The 17,450-nt window shown below is 44.4% G+C and overlaps 2 protein-coding genes across 23 annotated transcripts; one reads left to right on the plus strand and one right to left on the minus strand.

Annotated features, from left to right (window-relative positions):
* Nucleotides 1-1,842: 1,842 nt before the first annotated feature.
* On the minus strand, nt 1,843-6,356 carry LOC136472266 (uncharacterized). Its single transcript, XM_066469994.1, has 4 exons — nt 5,943-6,356; nt 4,145-4,406; nt 2,477-2,596; nt 1,843-2,238 (listed from the first exon to the last, which is right to left on the minus strand). Exons 1-4 carry the CDS (start codon nt 6,118-6,120, stop codon nt 2,052-2,054), a joined length of 747 nt encoding a protein of 248 aa, XP_066326091.1. The 5' UTR covers nt 6,121-6,356; the 3' UTR covers nt 1,843-2,051.
* A 208-nt stretch (nt 6,357-6,564) lies between these two features.
* Nucleotides 6,565-17,045, plus strand: LOC136476497 (protein translocase subunit SECA2, chloroplastic-like). Of its 22 annotated transcripts, XR_010763617.1 has the most exons (17): nt 6,565-7,044; nt 7,170-7,239; nt 7,346-7,408; nt 7,523-7,727; nt 7,940-8,030; nt 9,059-9,347; nt 9,437-9,532; nt 12,333-12,428; nt 12,506-12,569; nt 13,585-13,640; nt 13,890-14,040; nt 14,371-14,450; nt 14,720-14,774; nt 14,865-14,885; nt 14,989-15,649; nt 15,868-15,948; nt 16,149-17,045. XR_010763617.1 is itself a non-coding variant. In XM_066474363.1 (16 exons), exons 13-16 carry the CDS (start codon nt 14,724-14,726, stop codon nt 16,428-16,430), a joined length of 531 nt encoding a protein of 176 aa, XP_066330460.1. In that variant the 5' UTR covers nt 6,565-7,044; nt 7,170-7,239; nt 7,346-7,408; nt 7,523-7,727; nt 7,940-8,030; nt 9,059-9,347; nt 9,437-9,532; nt 12,333-12,428; nt 12,506-12,569; nt 13,585-13,640; nt 13,831-14,040; nt 14,371-14,450; nt 14,720-14,723; the 3' UTR covers nt 16,431-17,045. The 22 variants fall into 22 exon arrangements, 8 of the variants coding, with proteins under 8 accessions (XP_066330460.1, XP_066330458.1, XP_066330459.1 ...); XR_010763607.1 differs by having other exon boundaries at nt 13,831-14,040; nt 14,865-15,649; XR_010763616.1 differs by having other exon boundaries at nt 14,720-14,885.
* The last annotated feature ends 405 nt before the right edge of the window (nt 17,046-17,450 follow it).

Genomic DNA, 17,450 nt, shown 5'->3' on the forward strand with positions numbered 1-17,450 from the left:
CGTCTAATTCAGAATCCGGATGAAGGAGTTATGCCCCCGGGGAAATGCTTCTTTGCTGGAAGTTCCGACCAAAGTCGGAAGTTCCGACAGCCGGAACTTCCGGGAAGCCTGAAAAAATCTTCTCGGGTGCCCTGGGTCATCCCCACGTCGGAAGTTCCGACGCCCGGAAGTCCTGACATGAGTCGGAACTTTCGGCAGACCTAATAAAAACCCCTGTTCGGATCTGCCTTTCGGATTCCGATCCGAACTGTTCTAAACTCGTGGGAAACTTGAAAAATAAGGCTTGGAGAGGTTTCCTACTGGGATAAGACCACCCCCTCTATATATACGAGAGGATCATGGCCGATCGAGTTCCCATCTATTCAATCGTAAAAAAAAACACAATTATCAACTTCCTTTTGCCCTAATTCTCTCCTCTCAATCCCTCCTGCTGTTCGGTGACGTCTCTCCACGAGATTCATCGGCACCCTAGGTCCATCTACTTTCGAATTGTCAATTCTGGGTCCATGAACTTGACTTCGTGTGTCATCCAGGTCCAAACGGGTACAAACTACAAACGAGCTTGGATGAAGACAAACTTTATGTTGACGCCGAAACGAGGTCTGGATCACCACACGTCCACACCAGCGGGCTTTGGACGCCCAAGGAGGTCGCACACGACCGGCAATGCAGCAAGAACGCAGCATAACCGGCCAAACCGATCTAGAGACCGATAGGGCCGATGTGGAGCTCGATCTCGGCTAGATCCTCCACGTGCTCCTCCCCGACGGATCCTTCCGGGAGTGGTTCGGGAGCCTTTTCAGCCGAGATCGAGCTCCACATCAGCCCTATCGGTCTCTAGATCGGTTTGGCCGGTTATGATGCGTTCTTGCTGCGTTGCAGGTCGTATGTGACCTCCTTGGGCGTCCAAAGCCTGCTGGTGTGGACGTGTGGTGATCCAGACCTCGTTTCGGCGTCAACATAAAGTTTGTCTTCATCCAAGCTCGTTTGTAGTTTGTACCCGTTTGGATCTGGATGACACACGAAGTCAAGTTCATGGACCCAGAATTGACAGTTTGAAAATAGATTGACCTAGATGGCACCTCTTGCCAAGTTGAAAGACCGTCCGTGTATTTTTCTCTTTCTTTTAAGAAATATAAATATTGGTCTATTTACCTCACATCGTGCGTGGCGAGCAGGCCATGGCCATGGCTGTGGCTAAACAAGCGCCAATCTCGCCGAACTCCGTGATGTCAAGGGACGCGGTGCCTAATTAAGGTGTTGTCCACCACTGTTCTACCGATCGAACCTTACGCCAGCGCTAGCTCCCGCACCGTCTGCCTTGACGTCAGGCCGCCCCGACGCACTCAGCCCACTCGAGAAGAAGATTCCCGAACACAGCACAAAGAAAATTCCTGCGCTGCAAACCAGAGCACAAAGGGAAAATAACACATGCATGGCAGGAGCTGAGCACTAATTAAAAGCCCGGCCAAATAAACTCAAGGCACCAACGACCTTGTTTTCCACGGAGATATATATAGGAATGAGATTGGTTGATCCTCGATCAGTGTGAAGAACTTTTTTTACATCAGTTGGGAAGCAAAGCATTAGTTATTTTGGTACAGATGTTGTTGAGCATCACAGTTGAGAAGCGTATGAACTGTCTTTTGTATGAGGTTGCAGTAGGATTAGTCCACCATTGGTCATATGCACATCATGTGAGTGACTAATATCACAGCAAAAAAAAAAAAAAAAAAAAAAAAAAAAAAATCAAAATCGCTACAGCACTTTTACTGTACCAAAGGAACTATTATGCTGTTACACTTGCATGAGCTCCGTATAACATCATCTAACTGGTGGCAGCAGTCTATCCGCACGAACGTGGCAGGATCAGTAACATCTATATGCAGTATATTGGCAGTCTATCCGCAGTATCCGTAACATCTATGCAGTATTTTGCAGTCTATCCGCACGAACGTGGCAGGATCCGTAACATCTATGCAGTATATTGGCAGTCTATCCACATCCTATGTACACAGGTGTCAACCAAAAGCACCGGCCGATGGTCACATTTAGTGACCAAGCTCCTCGGGCCGGGCATAGTCTATGGCGACCCGCAGTACCTTGTCAAGTCTGCAGTCATAATGGACTGAGTTTTCCAGGTCAGTGAGAGTCGGAGTGAAACTCTTCTCCCTGGTCCACCTAACACTTGAATCTCCTCCATCACCAGGATATGGGTTTGGCGTCTTCTCAGAGTCGCTGGCAGGGGGAACAAAAGTCACAGAACTTGTCAGAGTGCAAAGTGCAATAATAAAGCATATACTAGTGCAACCCAAAGTCGGCCTTTGTAACACTCTAAGTTTAAGAGGGAGCAACACTATCAGAATAAGGCCAATAAGTCTATGCTTTGATACTATAGTGTCCCAGTTGCACATTATTGTTATTAAGGGAAGATGCATACAGCTATTCTTAAGGTAGACAGTTCAAAAGGCCATACCTAATGGGTGTATCGCCATCAATCAAGACTAGAGAGTTCTTCTGACTTGATGTCTTCTGAGAGTCGCTGGCAATTGGCGTCTTCTGAAAGTCACTGGCAATTGGAGTCTTCTGAGAGTTACTGGCAATCAGGGAAAACAAAACAAACAAAACTTGTCAGTGCAAATATTAAAGCATGGCAATCAGGAAAACAAAACTTGTCAGTGCAAATATTAAAGCATGGCAATCAGGGAAAACAAAACTTTTAAAGCATATAACAGATGTGTTGCCATATACATACTAGTGCAACATATAAAAACAACAAAACTGCTATTTTTTCAATGGAAAAGAACACTGCTCCTGATCACATTTACCAAAGCTGTTGGGACATCATTAGTAGTGATCTTATGAGTTTATTCAATGATTTCCATCAAAACTCATTAGATATTGGCAGATTCAACTATGGGGTCATTACCTTGTTGCCAAAAATCAAAGATGCCAATAAAATCCAGCAGTATAGGCCTATCTGCTTAGTAAATGTGGTGTTTAAGATTTTTACAAAAACACTTATGTTAAGACTTGAAAAAGTTATGGGCAAGATCATCAATAAATCAATAAATGTCAGTCTGGTTTCCTCAAGAATAGAAACATCACCATGATACTAAGACTAAAAAGAAAGATGGCCTAGTGCTTAAACTTGATTTTGAAAAAGTTTATGATAAAATCAATTGGGACTTTCTATTCAAGTGCATTGAACAGATGGGCTTTAATAAGCAGTGGTGCAGCTGGATTAGAGCCATTGTCATCTCTGGAACATTGAGTGTGAAAGTAAACAGTACCCTACTGGTTAATGAGTAAGACAAGGGGATCCTTTGTCCCCATTTTTATTCAATATAATATAGCAGCTGATAATCTGGCTAAGATGCTGAACAATGCCCAGAAAAGACAAGGGGATCCTTTGTCCCCCCTTTTTATTCAATATAGAAGCTGATACTCTGGCTAAAATGCTGAACAATGCCCAAACTGATAACTGGCCTAGAAAAGATGGGGTAGCAATTTTGCAATATGCTGATGGTACAATCTTATGTATCGAAAGAACAAGCCACTAATCTGAAATTTTTAGTCTATTTATATGAACAATGTCTGGGCTAAAAATCAACTTCAACAAAAGTGAAACAATTATGGTTAGCCAGGTTATGGTTAAGGTTGTGAAATATGCTGAAACTTTTAATTGTGCTAAGTGGCCTATAAAGTATCTTGACTTCATATTTCTGACTGGTTACCTCTAAATGAGAAAATTTTGAAAAGGTTGGATGGGTGGCAAGGGAGACTTAAAGGGATGCTTAGTGGCATCAAAATAGAGAGATTCGACTTAGAAAATTTTGAGAATGACTAATGTGTATGACAAAAAGCTTAATAAACACCTATGTTTATGGGCCGGCGCAGGATGATCTAAAGGATCAATTCTTATCTGCTGGCAAATATGTGCTTAAAATGTAAATATCCACTGATGATTGGAGGGGATTTCAATATATGTGCTTACTGATGATTGGAGGGGATTTCAATATTTTGAGGTTTAGAACAAGAATTTTGTAAATAACACATTTTCCGATACTTTCAACAGAATTAAACTAATTTATGAACTCAGAGATCTTGCAAAGGGAAATATACTTGGAGAGCATATCCATACCTTGTTAATGTTCTATTAATGCTTCTGATTTGATTGGGGCAAATAAAACGCTTCAAATTGGGTTTCCTACTCTGCACTTGTTCTCTTCCTTCGAAGAGCTTCTTGTGGCATTTCCCTTCCCCGGCCAGAGGGTACTCGTCCTCCTGGTTATTACCATTGAAACTTGCTGTCCTTCCAGCAGGTATGACATACTTACAGGGCTTCTTCCCATTCCCCTCATCACGGTCCTGGTAGAAGTCGTTCACTATCTGGCCTTTCCTCCCTGATGAAAAAGAAATAGACAGCTATTAGAGAGATAATCGTGGCAAGATAATACAAGAGTTGGTCATGAACCGAAAGTCCGAAACTGCAAACTCAAGACCTCGCAGCCCTCCAGCAAAAAATGAATGGCCCAGTTTGCTTGGGTCACTTCAGCACACGAGATACTGTTCCACGCCACGGCGAGGCATGGACTCGCGAGCACGCTCAACTCATTCCAGGTTCCTAAAGTTGTCTTCAAGTGTCACATAAGTCCCTAAAGTCTCAATTTGCATTTCTGGGTCCCTAGAGTTTGTTTAGGTCTCACCAGTCATCCAGACGGGTGACGTGTGAGGCGCCCACCGTGGATCCGGCGCATTGACATAGTGTGGACAGCTGACCTATAGGGTTTTGGCCCACGCCCCATGCCCACCTACCTTTTCCACCCGATGCAAAATGAGAGGAATCCACAGTTTCGTACCTCAATTTAAGCGTGGTGAAGGTGGGTGGACGTAGGGCATGGGTAAAAACCCCACCGGTCAGCAGTCCACGCTGCGTCAACGCTGCCATGTCAGCTACCGGGCCGGCTTTAGACCCGTTTGGATAAGTGGTGAGACCCAAACAAACTACAGTAACCCAGAAATGCAAATTGGGACTTTAGGGACCTATTTGGCACTTGAAGACAATTTCAGGACCTGGAGTGAATTTCACTCTTGCTAAGATTAACAACGGATAAAGTTTATCGGCCATGTAGGAAATTAATCAAGATAATGAGTGAATCATAAATAACTATAAACATCCATGCAAGGAAAGATTGAAATTAAGAAACTAACATAAGAAAATGAGATATATGTATGGGAGAAAAAGTTCAATCACCTAAAAGAATTAATCAGTTGGAAAATTCTACTTTATAATTTCAGCCATGTCTAATCTGCAGCCATATGTCTAATATTCGTATGCACTGTGACATATCACAAACTGTACAAAAGAAAACAGCACATAATTTACAATTTCAGCAAAACAACAGTAGCCAAAAACAATGCACTCCCAAGTTTCTGAGACGGAACTATAAGCTGAGCACCCTGCACAATCATGTGACCAAATGGCAAAGATGCAGCCATGTCTAATTGCAGAAAAAAAAACAGCCACCACAATAGGAACCAAGAAATGACATTCTGAAGTTAACACATGCTATTCCATTTACAGCAATACCTCTGAAATACACTGAAAAAAAATTCAGCAACACTTGAAAAATAAAAACAGCACATCATACTTGCATGAGTAAGTTGTCTCTTTTGCCCAGAACCTAAAAGAGGGGGATTGCAATCCACCATTTACTGTTAAACTGGACTTTCAGTATCACAAAACGAATGTTAGGCTAATGTGTTTTGTTGCTAGTTTGCTGGTTGCTGCAGCTGCGGATGCATCAATCGACTGAACTAGAAAATTCCCCTCATGTATCTCTACTAGTACACAGATTCTAATTGCAGACTTGCATCAGCAGAACACAGAAGAGATCAAACAAACTCTAATAAATGGCATCAGCAGAAGACGCACGGACCTTCGCCTCGTTGCGGAGAGGCCGGCGAGCGCGACCCCCGTGTGCTCAACGACGCGGACCCCCTTCCGATGGTAGGAGGAGAGCTCGGAGGTGGGCTTGGTGACGGCGTGGGTGCGGGACCCTGCTTGACGGCCTCACGCTGCGGTGGTACCCCACGCCCGACAGAAGGTAGGCTCATCTTCCCTCTGCTGCAGATAGAGGTGCCGGGGAGGGGAAGGAGGCGGCAGGTGCTGATGCCGGGCGGCGCGGCGGGTGGAGTCGCGGGGGCCGAGGGTCGTGCGTCGCCGGGACTTGCACGGACGGTTTCGGGCGGAGGATTGGCGGCGCGCTGCGAACCCTAGCGGCGCGCGCGCTGGCAAAAGTGAGTTGCGAGCGAGCAGGAGGGGGCCGAGCGGGGGAAGAATTCAAGCGCGCGCGGGGAACAACTAGACGAAAACCGCCTCTTGCCCAGAGCCCCAGGGAAGAATTTGGGTGCCTACCCAAATTTAGGTGCTCTAGTAGGGGCTCGGCTTTAGTCTAGGGGCTTTGTTCGAGGATCTGGAGATGCTCTAAAAGCGTTGCAACATGAAACGGTGCACTTCGGTCCCTCTAAATTTCTCACTCGATCCACACCCACCTCAAATCCTCTACGGTCGCAAAGCTATTCCCCAACCTATCCTGCCGCACAGCCTCCATGCCATGTGGGGACAACTTGTAAGTTACAGAGCATGTCCCACGTGTAAGTCCTCCTCCATCCTCTCCTCCCTTTCCCTGTTCTCCTCATCCCAACTGGCCGACTCCCATGGCCGGCGGCTCTCTCTCCACCGCCTCTGCCTCCCTCGTTCCCACTCCCACCTCAAACCCCGGTCCCTCGCCTCCTCCCCAGGCGAAGCACCAAGCCCACAACACGAGCTAGCCCCACCCCCAGACCAAAAAAGAAGCCTTGTCTCTCCTGCGCAGCCGCAGCGACTCCCACCCCCGCCCCCGCCCCCGCGGGTCGAAGTAGGCCGGGTCATGGAGGGACCTGTGCAGTCTCAACGCCTGGGTGGTGCGGGACAACCGCCGCCTCGTCGACTCCGTCGGTGTGCTCGAGCCGGCGCTTCGGAGGCTCTCGGACGAACAGGTGGCGTGCAGAACTAACACCGCCCTCCCCCCTCTCAGCGAGTGGTTCATCGATTCAGCTTGTTTGCTAATGGTTCTACTTTGCTCGGTCTGGCTGACGTGGACAATGTGCGCGTTTGCGTGCAGTTGAAGGCGAAGACGGCGGAGTTCCGCGACCGCCTAACGCGCGGGGAGACGCTCGCCGACGTCCAGGCCGGTACGCCTGCTGTTCTTATTGCCATTGCTGAGCTGCACCGTTTCCTTCGGGAGTTTGGGTTGTTGGTTGTCTGATGTGCTGATGCGTCTCTCCGTGTCCACTCCAGAGGCGTTTGCTGTGGTACGTGAGGCGGCTACAAGGACGCTTGGGCCGGCATTTCGACGTCCAGGTACCCATGTTTGTCCACACGGTCGGAATGTAAAGCACGAGTTGGTTCTCGTGATTGAGTTTTGTTTCGTTGGTGTAATTGGTGGTGCTGTGCTCAACGACGGCTGCATTGCAGAGATGAAGACAGGCGAGGGGAACAAGCTTGTTTCCACACTCGTGGCTTATCTCAATAATGCCCTTACAGGGAAGGGGTTCATGGTACCGTATCAGATCTCATCTTTCAAATCGTATAATATGGATCTGACAGATGACGGTGTAGCACATGCTGAGATTATTCTTGGGACAGATGATCTATGGGATGAGAATGATCCATGGGCAAGGTGCTGTTCTCTGTTTGCTTTTTATCTAATATGTACCTTTTTGTTTGCCCTACGTGCAACTTTTGATCAATTAGCCAATTTTGCTATTGAAATGCAGTTAGCTGCTGAAATAAAATGATAAATAATGGCATCACATAATGGGGACATCTAACTTAATGCAAGTTGGGACATTCAGTGCCTAGTGAATCACCACAACTTCTCAAATTCTGCAGGTTTGTGATGAATGCTTTGAAGGCAAAAGTGTTCTACCGAAGGGATGTCCAGTATATTGCCAGGGATGGGAAAGCTATTATAATTAATGGGGTACTCCCTGAGTTTCATTATTTCTGAAAAGAATGCCATTAGTTTCTTAGTAGCTATTCTTATTTGTATATGTTCCAGTTGTACTTAACAGCTAGTGCAGGGGGGTTTGCATATGCACTTGTACATCTGCCTATTTGAGTTTATGGAAGGGATATTGGCACTTTGTTCGGCTGGTATTTTTTTGGCTGATTTCGGCTGATTCAATAGTGTTCTGTGAGAGGGAATAAGCCTGATAAGTTCAAGCGAACAGGGCCTTACTGAATTACACTTTAAATGCTCATGGAAGCTCATTAATGTTTTTTTAAAGCAAGTTATAAATGTTCACTGGGATACCAGATGACACATTTTGTCCACATGGTTTTTTTCAAGTAGATAAAAATTGGAACCAATAAAGGTAGATCATATCATCCTATCCAATCAGCTTTTAGTGGTCCCATGTAACTGGCAATACACCATAGAAAGAAATACCAAATAAAATGTGAGGACAATAACACAGTCCTCTTCCTGGTATATATCCGCTTGGTATTGTGTCTTAGAGGCTCTTTCATTTTCATAATCCTGGGCAACTGAGCAGTTGGTAGCAAAAGGTTTCTGTGACGACACATGCAATTTCACAAGCACAATGATTGTGTTGTGTGATTTACTGATGTCCCAATGAAAATGTCCATGCACACTAGTAACTTGTGATCAGTTTTTGCATGAATATCTTGCTTTTATCAATTATGTCTTGGAAAACTTTTATGTGTTGAAGAAATTTTCTGTGTACCTAACGTCCTAACTAAGATAACATTAGTCCATACTGATCCAATGATCCTTCAAGTTGGCGTAATGTCCTTCAGCACATGCACTGTTTTTTTTGTAACATAACATCAGAACATTTCTTTTCATCACATCTGTGAACTTTCATTGACGTCTATCATATGTCTATTATGTTCTCTTAATAATATAATTCACGTTGCCTATTAGTTCATAACAATTGCATGCTTTGGAAATCCTGTGGTTGGATGATAATATTAATTCTTTTCCAGCTAACCGGCCGAGTTGAACCCAAAAGAAGATGGTCTGATGGTATCCATCAAGCAGTAGAAGCAAAAGAAGGCCTAGGAATCGAGATCATTATTGACTTACACATTGCCACTTCGCATTGATGGAGCTACTATTTTTATAATTTTCTGAAAGTTTATGATAGTTTCTGGTGTGCAATGCCAATTGGAATTTAATCCGGCAGACTCAGTAACTGTGGCTCAAATCACATATCAGTCACTGTTTAAGCTTTATCCTAAGCTTTCTGGGATGACAGGAACTGCTAAGACAGAGGTATGGTGTTTATTAGGTTGCTTTCTGAATAATCTATTCATCTGTACAGTTTATTATTCCAAGCTGACAGGATCATGCTGGTTTTCCAGGAAAAGGAGGTTTTAAAGATGTTCAACATGCCTGTTATTGAAGTACCAACGAATCTGCCAAATATAGGGGTGGACATGCCTATCCAAGCTTTTGCGGTGAGTCTTGAGGAAGTGGTTCCTCCCTTTGGCACTAGAAAAATTGATTGATTTTGTTGCTTTCGTTAGACTATGTTCCAATTAGGCTGCCCTGTTTCAGTTGGAACTACAAGGTGAATTCTATTTTTTGTTTTAATAGTTAATACAGATTTTATCTCATCACCACCATATAGCATGCCTCCATGCCTACTGGAAAATTTGGCTGTATCAGTAGTATTAGATATTTTTTTGGTCTATTAGGATTTATAATATTTCAGGAGCTAATGAAACTGAAAACTACAATCAAATATGCTTTTTTTTAGCAGATTCAAATTTGCTTGTTATCACTGGGCAAGAAAAAACTTGCTAATTAGGTTTCAACACTTTTACCTCCATTCGTTGCTGTTTGCGATTTTATGCTGCTAGGAATTTGGTTTTTAGCAACAGTACCTTTCGATGGATGCTGACAAAGTAAATTAGCTAGTTCCTCCTTTGCATTAGTGAAAATGATGTGAACTGTGAAAGCTGAAATAATTAGGTTTACTACTGCCTTTGTCCCTTGCCACCTGTTTATTAGAAAATAAAGAAGTAAATTTGGGTATTGATTTGTGGGAATGCCTCCTTATTTACTTTGGAGAAAACCTCCAAATTTAGATGGGCAGTGCAGGAATCATGCCCATGTTATTTGCAGTTGCACAGTAGCAACAGCTCAAGATACCTGTCTGTTTCTGTTTTTTTTTTAAAAAAAAAAAAGTAGATAAACTGCTGAAGATAAGATTTTAGATGCTATGAGATAAAATTTGGAGTAAAATGCACGCTGGGTCCTCAAACTTTTGGGGCATTCCCATTTGGGTCCTCCAACTAAAAAAGCTACTATCTGGGTCCCTGATCTTCTGTCGTCGCACACCAACAGTCCAAAACCTGCCACGCGAATGCCAGCATATGATGTGGCCATGCATCATAGGCAGCTGGACGTGGTCTGGGCACGGAATGGTGGCGACGACTGCCCACGCTGCGGAGGCCGGTGGCGGGGGAGACAGGTTGTTCACCTCTCGCGTCCGCACGCATGGCTCCATCATGGCGTGCTCGCCGTGCCCTTCCGCATCGAGCTAGGTGGGTCACGGGTCCAGTTGAGGATCCAAGCTAGGGCGACGGTGGGCATGGTGTCGCGGCGGCGCTGCGGGGGCTTGAGGCACTTGCGCGGCACGGCTATGGCTTCAGGGCTCGATGCGGAGCTTCTAGGCTACGGTTTGGGCTCAGCGGAGCAGGCGCGACTGCGTGCATGGTGGCGCGGTGCGGCGAGCTCATGGCGGCCGCATGCCGCGTTCCAGCGTAGTCACAGCGGCGCTGCCCTAAAGGCCCACTGCGGAAGCTTCTACAGCCCAGGGGAGCCCAAAATGTAAGAGAGACAAGGCGAAGCGAAGCGAGGTCAAGGGAGGACGGCCACGCACGACCGCGCGTCCGGTGGCCATGGCGGCTGTCGCGCCAAGATTTGCCCTGAGGGGCCTCTACCTTGGATGAGAGGCGGCACAATCAAGTGGGGATGGTGGAGAAGGCCTAGCGCAACTGGGGCGGAGGGTTATCGGACAATTGCGAGACAATGGTGGCGAATTTAGCGGGCGGAGCTCATCGGCGTCAATGGCGGTGCTCTGCAACGTGGCAGAGGGAAGAATGAGGCGAGTGATAGAGGAAGAGCAGAGCATTGCACGCCGCCATGGGCACGCGCTCGGAAGAGGAAGAGTGGCGAGGTGTCAAGGAAGAGCACGCCGCACGGGCACGCGCTCGGACATCGCTGCCTAGCTGCGCCCGGCCACTGCTGCCATACCACCACCTCCTCTTGGCCGTGGGGATGCTCCGTGCTGCCATCACTCACGCGTGGACGCGGGAGGGCCTCTGCCGGTCATCAACTACGGCCACCACCACGTTGTCGCCATATGTGCGCGTGGCCACGCGGATGTGATTTGTCACCAGCCAAGCCGCACAGCCCCAGAGGTGCGCCGGTCCTGGGCCGCTCCGGCCACGCCACACCGCCAACCCGCTACTCCCACGGCCGGAGTAGACGCCGACGACCTCCCCTATTCCGTGCCCGAACCGTGACAGCGCACTGCAAGCCCATCACCTGCCACTGTGGCATGGCCACAACATCCAGCTGCCTATGTGACATGGCCACGTCATATGCTGGCGCTGGCGTGGCGGGTTTTGGACTGTTGCTGTGTGACGACAGAAGATTAGGGACCCAGATGGTAGCTTTTTTAGTTGGAGGACCTAGATGGGAATGCCCCAAAAGTTTGAGGACCCAGCGTGCATTTTACTCTAAAATTTGGTTTAGAGATCTTTTCATAGGATGAAAACCTATTCATAAAGATGGGTGGCTTATTGTTATCATGACCCAACTAGTGAAGTGAGAGAAAGGAGTAATGAGGATGCCCACTGTAGTTCCATATTTTGCATGTGCAGTTCTGAGTTCTATATAAAGCTCACCTTGTGTGGGCTGGAATCATCCTCCTGGAATAATTTGCATGTGCAGTTCTGAGTTCTATATAAAGCTCACCTTGTGTGGGCTGGAATCATCCTCCTGGCATAATAATTAAAGGTAGGGAGCTTTCAGCATGTGGGCTGCCTAGAAATTCCCTTCCCCAAACCTCACCTTGTGTGGGAGCTTTCAGCATTGGGTATGGCGGTATGCCCTTTACCGTCTTGGGGTGCTTTTCATACAGCTGTCTAAACAAATGGTGTCTATATCTTTTGCAGTAACGGGATAGCAGGCATTGTTAGTATTTTAGTTGTTCACACCTAACTGGATCCATCTTTTCGTTGCCAGATGTTTGCAAAAGAAATAGTAGAAGATAACATACTTCCATTTTTGACCCATGAACCTCCTGATATTGACATGGAAGGGGAATCCACATCCCACAAGGTGGTTCATTCAGATCCTTTTCTCTAACCCAAGAACTTTGCAGGGTGTTTCTCACTATTTCCTTTTATCATGGGTAGGGTCTCTCAAATATTGAACTTGGTCCCTCATCAATAGGTCTGCTTGCCAAAGCTGCAATCATGTGTAAGTACTCGAGTGTGAATGGTTGTATATTAACATATAACGACTAATCTTTTTGTTGTTTGGCTGAGTGGTGTTTGGTTTGCCCTCCTAAACTTTAGTCCTTCCGAAATGGTTTAGTCCCATTTAGTCACTCCAAAGTGACTAGAGAGGACTAAAGGCCATTTAGTCCCATTTAGTCAAGGTGTTTGGGTAAAAAGCTCCTAAAAGGGACTAAATGGGACTAGATTTAGGAGGGACTAAATGAACCAAACACCCGAGAGAAATGAATGGTCTTTTAGTAAGGCAAAGTCCACTATTGCCGAATCTATAGAAACGGGTCAAATGATTGGGATGGAGAAACTGCAAGAGCGCATGACTGAAGAGTCTGAGTTACCCTCTTTGTGATGCAATAGGACTTGCTTATCTCAGTGTCTTAAGGGATTGCGAAATTCATTGTTCTGCTGAAGGTGCTGCGGTAAAGAGATTAGGTGGGCTCCATGTAGTAGGAACTTCTTTGCATCAATCACCACGAATTGATAACCAAGATGCTGCTGTAGCAGGAAGCAACTGAGCCATTGCATGCTGCTTAGCCCGCTAGAGTTTATATCATATAATATATCACCCTATGATTCTGGATTAAAATAGATAACCTGTAGAAATTCTGTCTTCATATGTTGTTATGTATTATTCTTTTTAGTAAATATATTTTTATATTAATGAATTTTTGTGTTATTTTCGACTAATCTATCTGAGTCCTTTCAAATAATCATGTACTAATTTATTGCTTCTAGCCTGTTTTAATATGTAAATCATTTCTTTGGATAAAAAGCGTATGTGGAAATTGGAACATATTAGTTCTAGCTTTAGTAATGTTTCCTTGCCTAATTTCATGTATGTATTATATCATCTTTTTGTGATCTTGTTGGGTTTCATTTCTAGCCTATCTCATCCTGCTTGTGACAAAAGGCTTTCTTGACTTTGTTGTTCTTGTTTGCTACCGCTGTGCAATTAAATCCGCAAGCTTTGTTTTTCCCAGCTGCGCGGCAGAGCAGGCAGACAGGGTGATCCTGGGTCGACACGGTTTATGGTGAGGTATGTTTGTTCCCCAACAGAAATACTTTAGCCTGCTAAACTGCTGTAATTTCTGGTATGATCTGATAATATAATATATTCTTAATGAATTTGACAGTGTCTAACTTTTTATACTCAGCTTACAAGATGAAATATTCCAGAAATTTAATCTGGGCACTGAATGGGCTGTGATAATCTTGTTTATGTTCAGAGTCTTCAAAATGGTTGGTGGCATCACAGTGATAATCTTGCTTATGTTCATCGATGCAGCTTCTAGGCCTTCAAATCAACGCAGAGAAATATTATTTTGGAATAAGGAAAAGTCTTGTTGAGTTCGATGAAGTCCTGGAGGTATGCAACTGCCCCAAATGGCAGTGTAGTATGACTTTTTGCTATTCACTTGCATGAACAATAACCTCAGGTAGCAATCTCCTTTTTTTTGGCAGACACTCTTCTTTTACATTCATTTCTAGTGTGAATACCCTTTTTTACTCTTGTTATCTTTTTCTCTTCAAATCATGATTGACAGATGTTGTAGGGGTGCAAATTGGTGCCCCTAAAGGTCTTCACTAACCCTCTTTAGCTTAATTATTAGTACTAGCTTTCCAAATTTGGTCTCATTTTGGATAACTTGTTGGCAATAGAAATTCTGGTAAAAGGGTATTCACAGTAGAAATGATCATGAATGCCTTTCAGTTTCTAGTAGCATCACAAATATTCATGTGGATTCTTTTGTTCATACCTTTCATAGGTCCAAAGAAAGCATGTATACAACCTTAGTTAGGTGATATTATCTGGTGACTCTGAAAGCTGCAGTGAACAAATTTTCCAGTAAGTTTACTATTGTCTCTCGCATGAAGCTTTTCAATGTTGTTTATCAAATGGTAGAGCTATAAAACATATTCTTTTGGATCAAAATTGTGGTGTAGAAAGAATTAATAATCCATCTTTAAAGTCATTGTTTTTCCTGACTATGTCAACACACCTTTCCAAAATGATGTTTGGCTTTTACTTAAATCATTATATGTAGTCACTTTTTTGTTCAAAATGCTGCTATTTTATTTTATTTTTCATTGACATGCCTTTTGAAATTCTATTAGGTACATGCAAGCGGTAGCTGACGAAATTGTTTTGCTAAATATTGATCCCCAAAAGGTACTTACTGTGCCCTAATCCTTAAGTTCATTTCTGAAAGCATTTATTTTCAGTGCCATGTCAGTTGTCAAAATTATATATTTCTTTCAGCCACCCAAGGCATGGAATCTGGTAAAGCTTTTGGATGAATTTGTCAGTCTAGGCGGAAAACTACTGCAAATTATTTTTGGTTCAGGTTTATATTGGGTATTCTGATTTCTGAGATGCTCTGCAGAATCATTCAAGGACATCCAAGAGGAAAACCTACAATCAGCACTTGAGGAAATGCGGTCCTGTGAAGGCTGATAGTTTTGCTCTTCCAAACATAATTATAATTTAGGCATTAAGCTAATATAGTTGTATATGGAATATATTTGTATATTATTGTTAGCCATACAAGGGAGATACTTATATGTTGCATTTCTACTTTACGGAAGTGAGTTGAAGAGTGTTTGTAGAATCAATTTCCATCTCCCAACCTATGAATTTGAGATAGGCCTTGGGAAAGTTGTGGAATGTCTAATTCCAAGTCAAATAGCCTAATCCATAAGTAGATTTCAATTCCTCCAAAATGAAAGGATCCAAACGGCCCTTTAGAGAAATTTGAAAGAAAACATCTTCTATAATGTGGTGGGTTGCCATTTGTGTTGATGATACGTCAAAGTATGTTGTGATATGATACACCTATATATTTTATATAGATGGCACAATATAGCATTCACAACAATAGTTATTGATTTGAAAGTTTATATGTTGCTTCTTTTTGATAAACAATCCAGGAAAGGGAGATATACAAACACTGTCAATCTGCTCCGGAAATATTTTGGGGATTTTCTAATAGCTACCTACTTGTTGTGCAAGAGTCTTACGATGATGGATATATAAGTGGAATCGAGGTACGATTCTCCTTTGAATTTGTTCACAAAGTTTGTCTGGCCATAAACCCGACCCAAATGATATCCATGTTTCTGTGGACTGTAGAGGAAATTCTGTTTTCCCCTACATGGAACGTATTTGATTGTTTAAACATCAACTCTGAAATTTGGGCAATATCAACACTTTCACCTGTGTAGCATATTTGATTTATTTTATAAACATATTTACCTGTGTTTAGTTGCAGCGGGAAGTACTTTTGAAGACTCTTGATACATTGTGGAAAGACCATTTGGTTAACATGAACAAGCTTAGTTCTGCTGTAAGTCGTGCCTTGAGATGTTTTGCTTTCGAATATTTACATTTGCTCTTCTTTTTCAAGAACATGCTCTTCAAATTAAATCAAAAAGGAAAAATACTGTCGATCAAAGAATATTGTCTGTGCTTTTAATTGTTTGTTGATATCTTATCCTGAACACTGTGGTGTTGACTGGATTTTGAACTTTTTTTTTTTTTTGCTAGGTGAACGTTCGGAGTTTTGGACACAGAAATCTACAAGATCGATGGCTGCAGCTTCTTCATCTCAATGTTGAGTGCCACACGACGTCTCACCGTGGATTCCCTACTGCACTACTGGTCGTCTCCCATGGAATCCGAAGAGATCTTCAACACAGAGGATCAGTAATAGCAGAAGACATCACGTCAAGTGTGGACTTCTGCAAGTCGAAGACAGGTTCGGCACTAACATGGTTAATTAGCGAAGGCACAAGTATAAACAGGAGCCGGCATGTGTTAACCCTGTAAAATCACAAGCCGACATGGCCACAGTGGCATCGATTTCGCGCTGTTGCTGTGCCCCTACATAATACATCTCAATGGACAAGAGGATAACTGGATAAGTGTGGACTGCAACTGCAAGACAGTGCACCCTACTGATCCCGCATCAGCAATACGGCGGAGCCGCCTGTAACGCCGCAAAATTGGAGCTTGTTGGCACGCTACAGCTTGGGAGTGGCTTAATCTCGTCCACATTGTACTGTGGTCCTTCCTCCTTAGATTAGATCGTCATGATGATGACTGTTCTCTCCACAAAGTCCACGCTGTACCTTTTTCTGGGAGCGACAACCCTGCCCGACTGCCCGAGCATCAACTGGTGTGGCACCAAGTCTGATGAGGTCTTTTCACTCGCTCATCGCTCGTCAGACTCAGACGGGGAACAGGAGCGCGTGCGGAATCTCTTGCTTGTGGACGCGGAACTCCACCCTAGTGGCCATGTTTTGACATCGCCAAGTTGATGATTTTTAATCTTTGGCGTGTGCGATAGTGGCAATTTGTAAGTCAACTCTCCGGAGTTTGGTAACGATTTAACCCGTGTGTGTCTTGGACTGGTGGCCAAAGTATGTATATGATGCTGTTCCTGCCTTTTTTTTTTCACTGTTTGGATAACACAATGATCACTGATACCGTGCCCCAATTGGGCCAAGGCACTACTAGTTAATTACGCACCTACACGTGGGAAAAGGATTGAGCCTGGTTGGCAATAATTAAGGTACTGCTTCGTGCACGAACCCATGCAAGTGCGATGCATCCAAACATCTGGGCCGGGCCAGGTTTCGAGCCGCGTCGTTTCCGTCCTCTTAGGGCCTTTCTGCTGGATGGGTCCTGCCAATCTGCATCACACACACACTGACGCACACCAAGCCAAAACAACACACCTTGCATTGCATTGCATTTCACGCGTCTGTTTCGCGTGGGCGGCTCCACTTGTGTGCTGCCTTTTTGTCACGCCCCTTCCGCCGGAGGAGATCGAGCGAGTACACGCGA

This window comes from Miscanthus floridulus, chromosome 8 (genome assembly GCF_019320115.1).
Source record: "Miscanthus floridulus cultivar M001 chromosome 8, ASM1932011v1, whole genome shotgun sequence".
Taxonomy (NCBI): domain Eukaryota; kingdom Viridiplantae; phylum Streptophyta; class Magnoliopsida; order Poales; family Poaceae; genus Miscanthus; species Miscanthus floridulus.

What these genes read in the sequence shown, in the direction of transcription:
- LOC136476497 (XM_066474363.1), top strand. Translation starts at nt 14,724, where the DNA reads ATGCAAGCGGTAGCTGACGAAATTGTTTTGCTAAATATTGATCCCCAA. An exon ending in GATATATAAGTGGAATCGAG is followed by an intron (nt 15,650 to 15,867) that starts GTACGATTCTCC and finishes ACCTGTGTTTAG; the next exon opens with TTGCAGCGGGAAGTACTTTT. An exon ending in TGAACAAGCTTAGTTCTGCT is followed by an intron (nt 15,949 to 16,148) that starts GTAAGTCGTGCC and finishes TTTTTTTGCTAG; the next exon opens with GTGAACGTTCGGAGTTTTGG.
- LOC136472266 (XM_066469994.1), bottom strand. Translation starts at nt 6,120, where the DNA reads ATGAGCCTACCTTCTGTCGGGCGTGGGGTACCACCGCAGCGTGAGGCC. An exon ending in CTCTCCGCAACGAGGCGAAG is followed by an intron (nt 4,407 to 5,942) that starts GTCCGTGCGTCT and finishes CTTTTTCATCAG; the next exon opens with GGAGGAAAGGCCAGATAGTG. An exon ending in ATTAATAGAACATTAACAAG is followed by an intron (nt 2,597 to 4,144) that starts GTATGGATATGC and finishes CCTGATTGCCAG; the next exon opens with TAACTCTCAGAAGACTCCAA.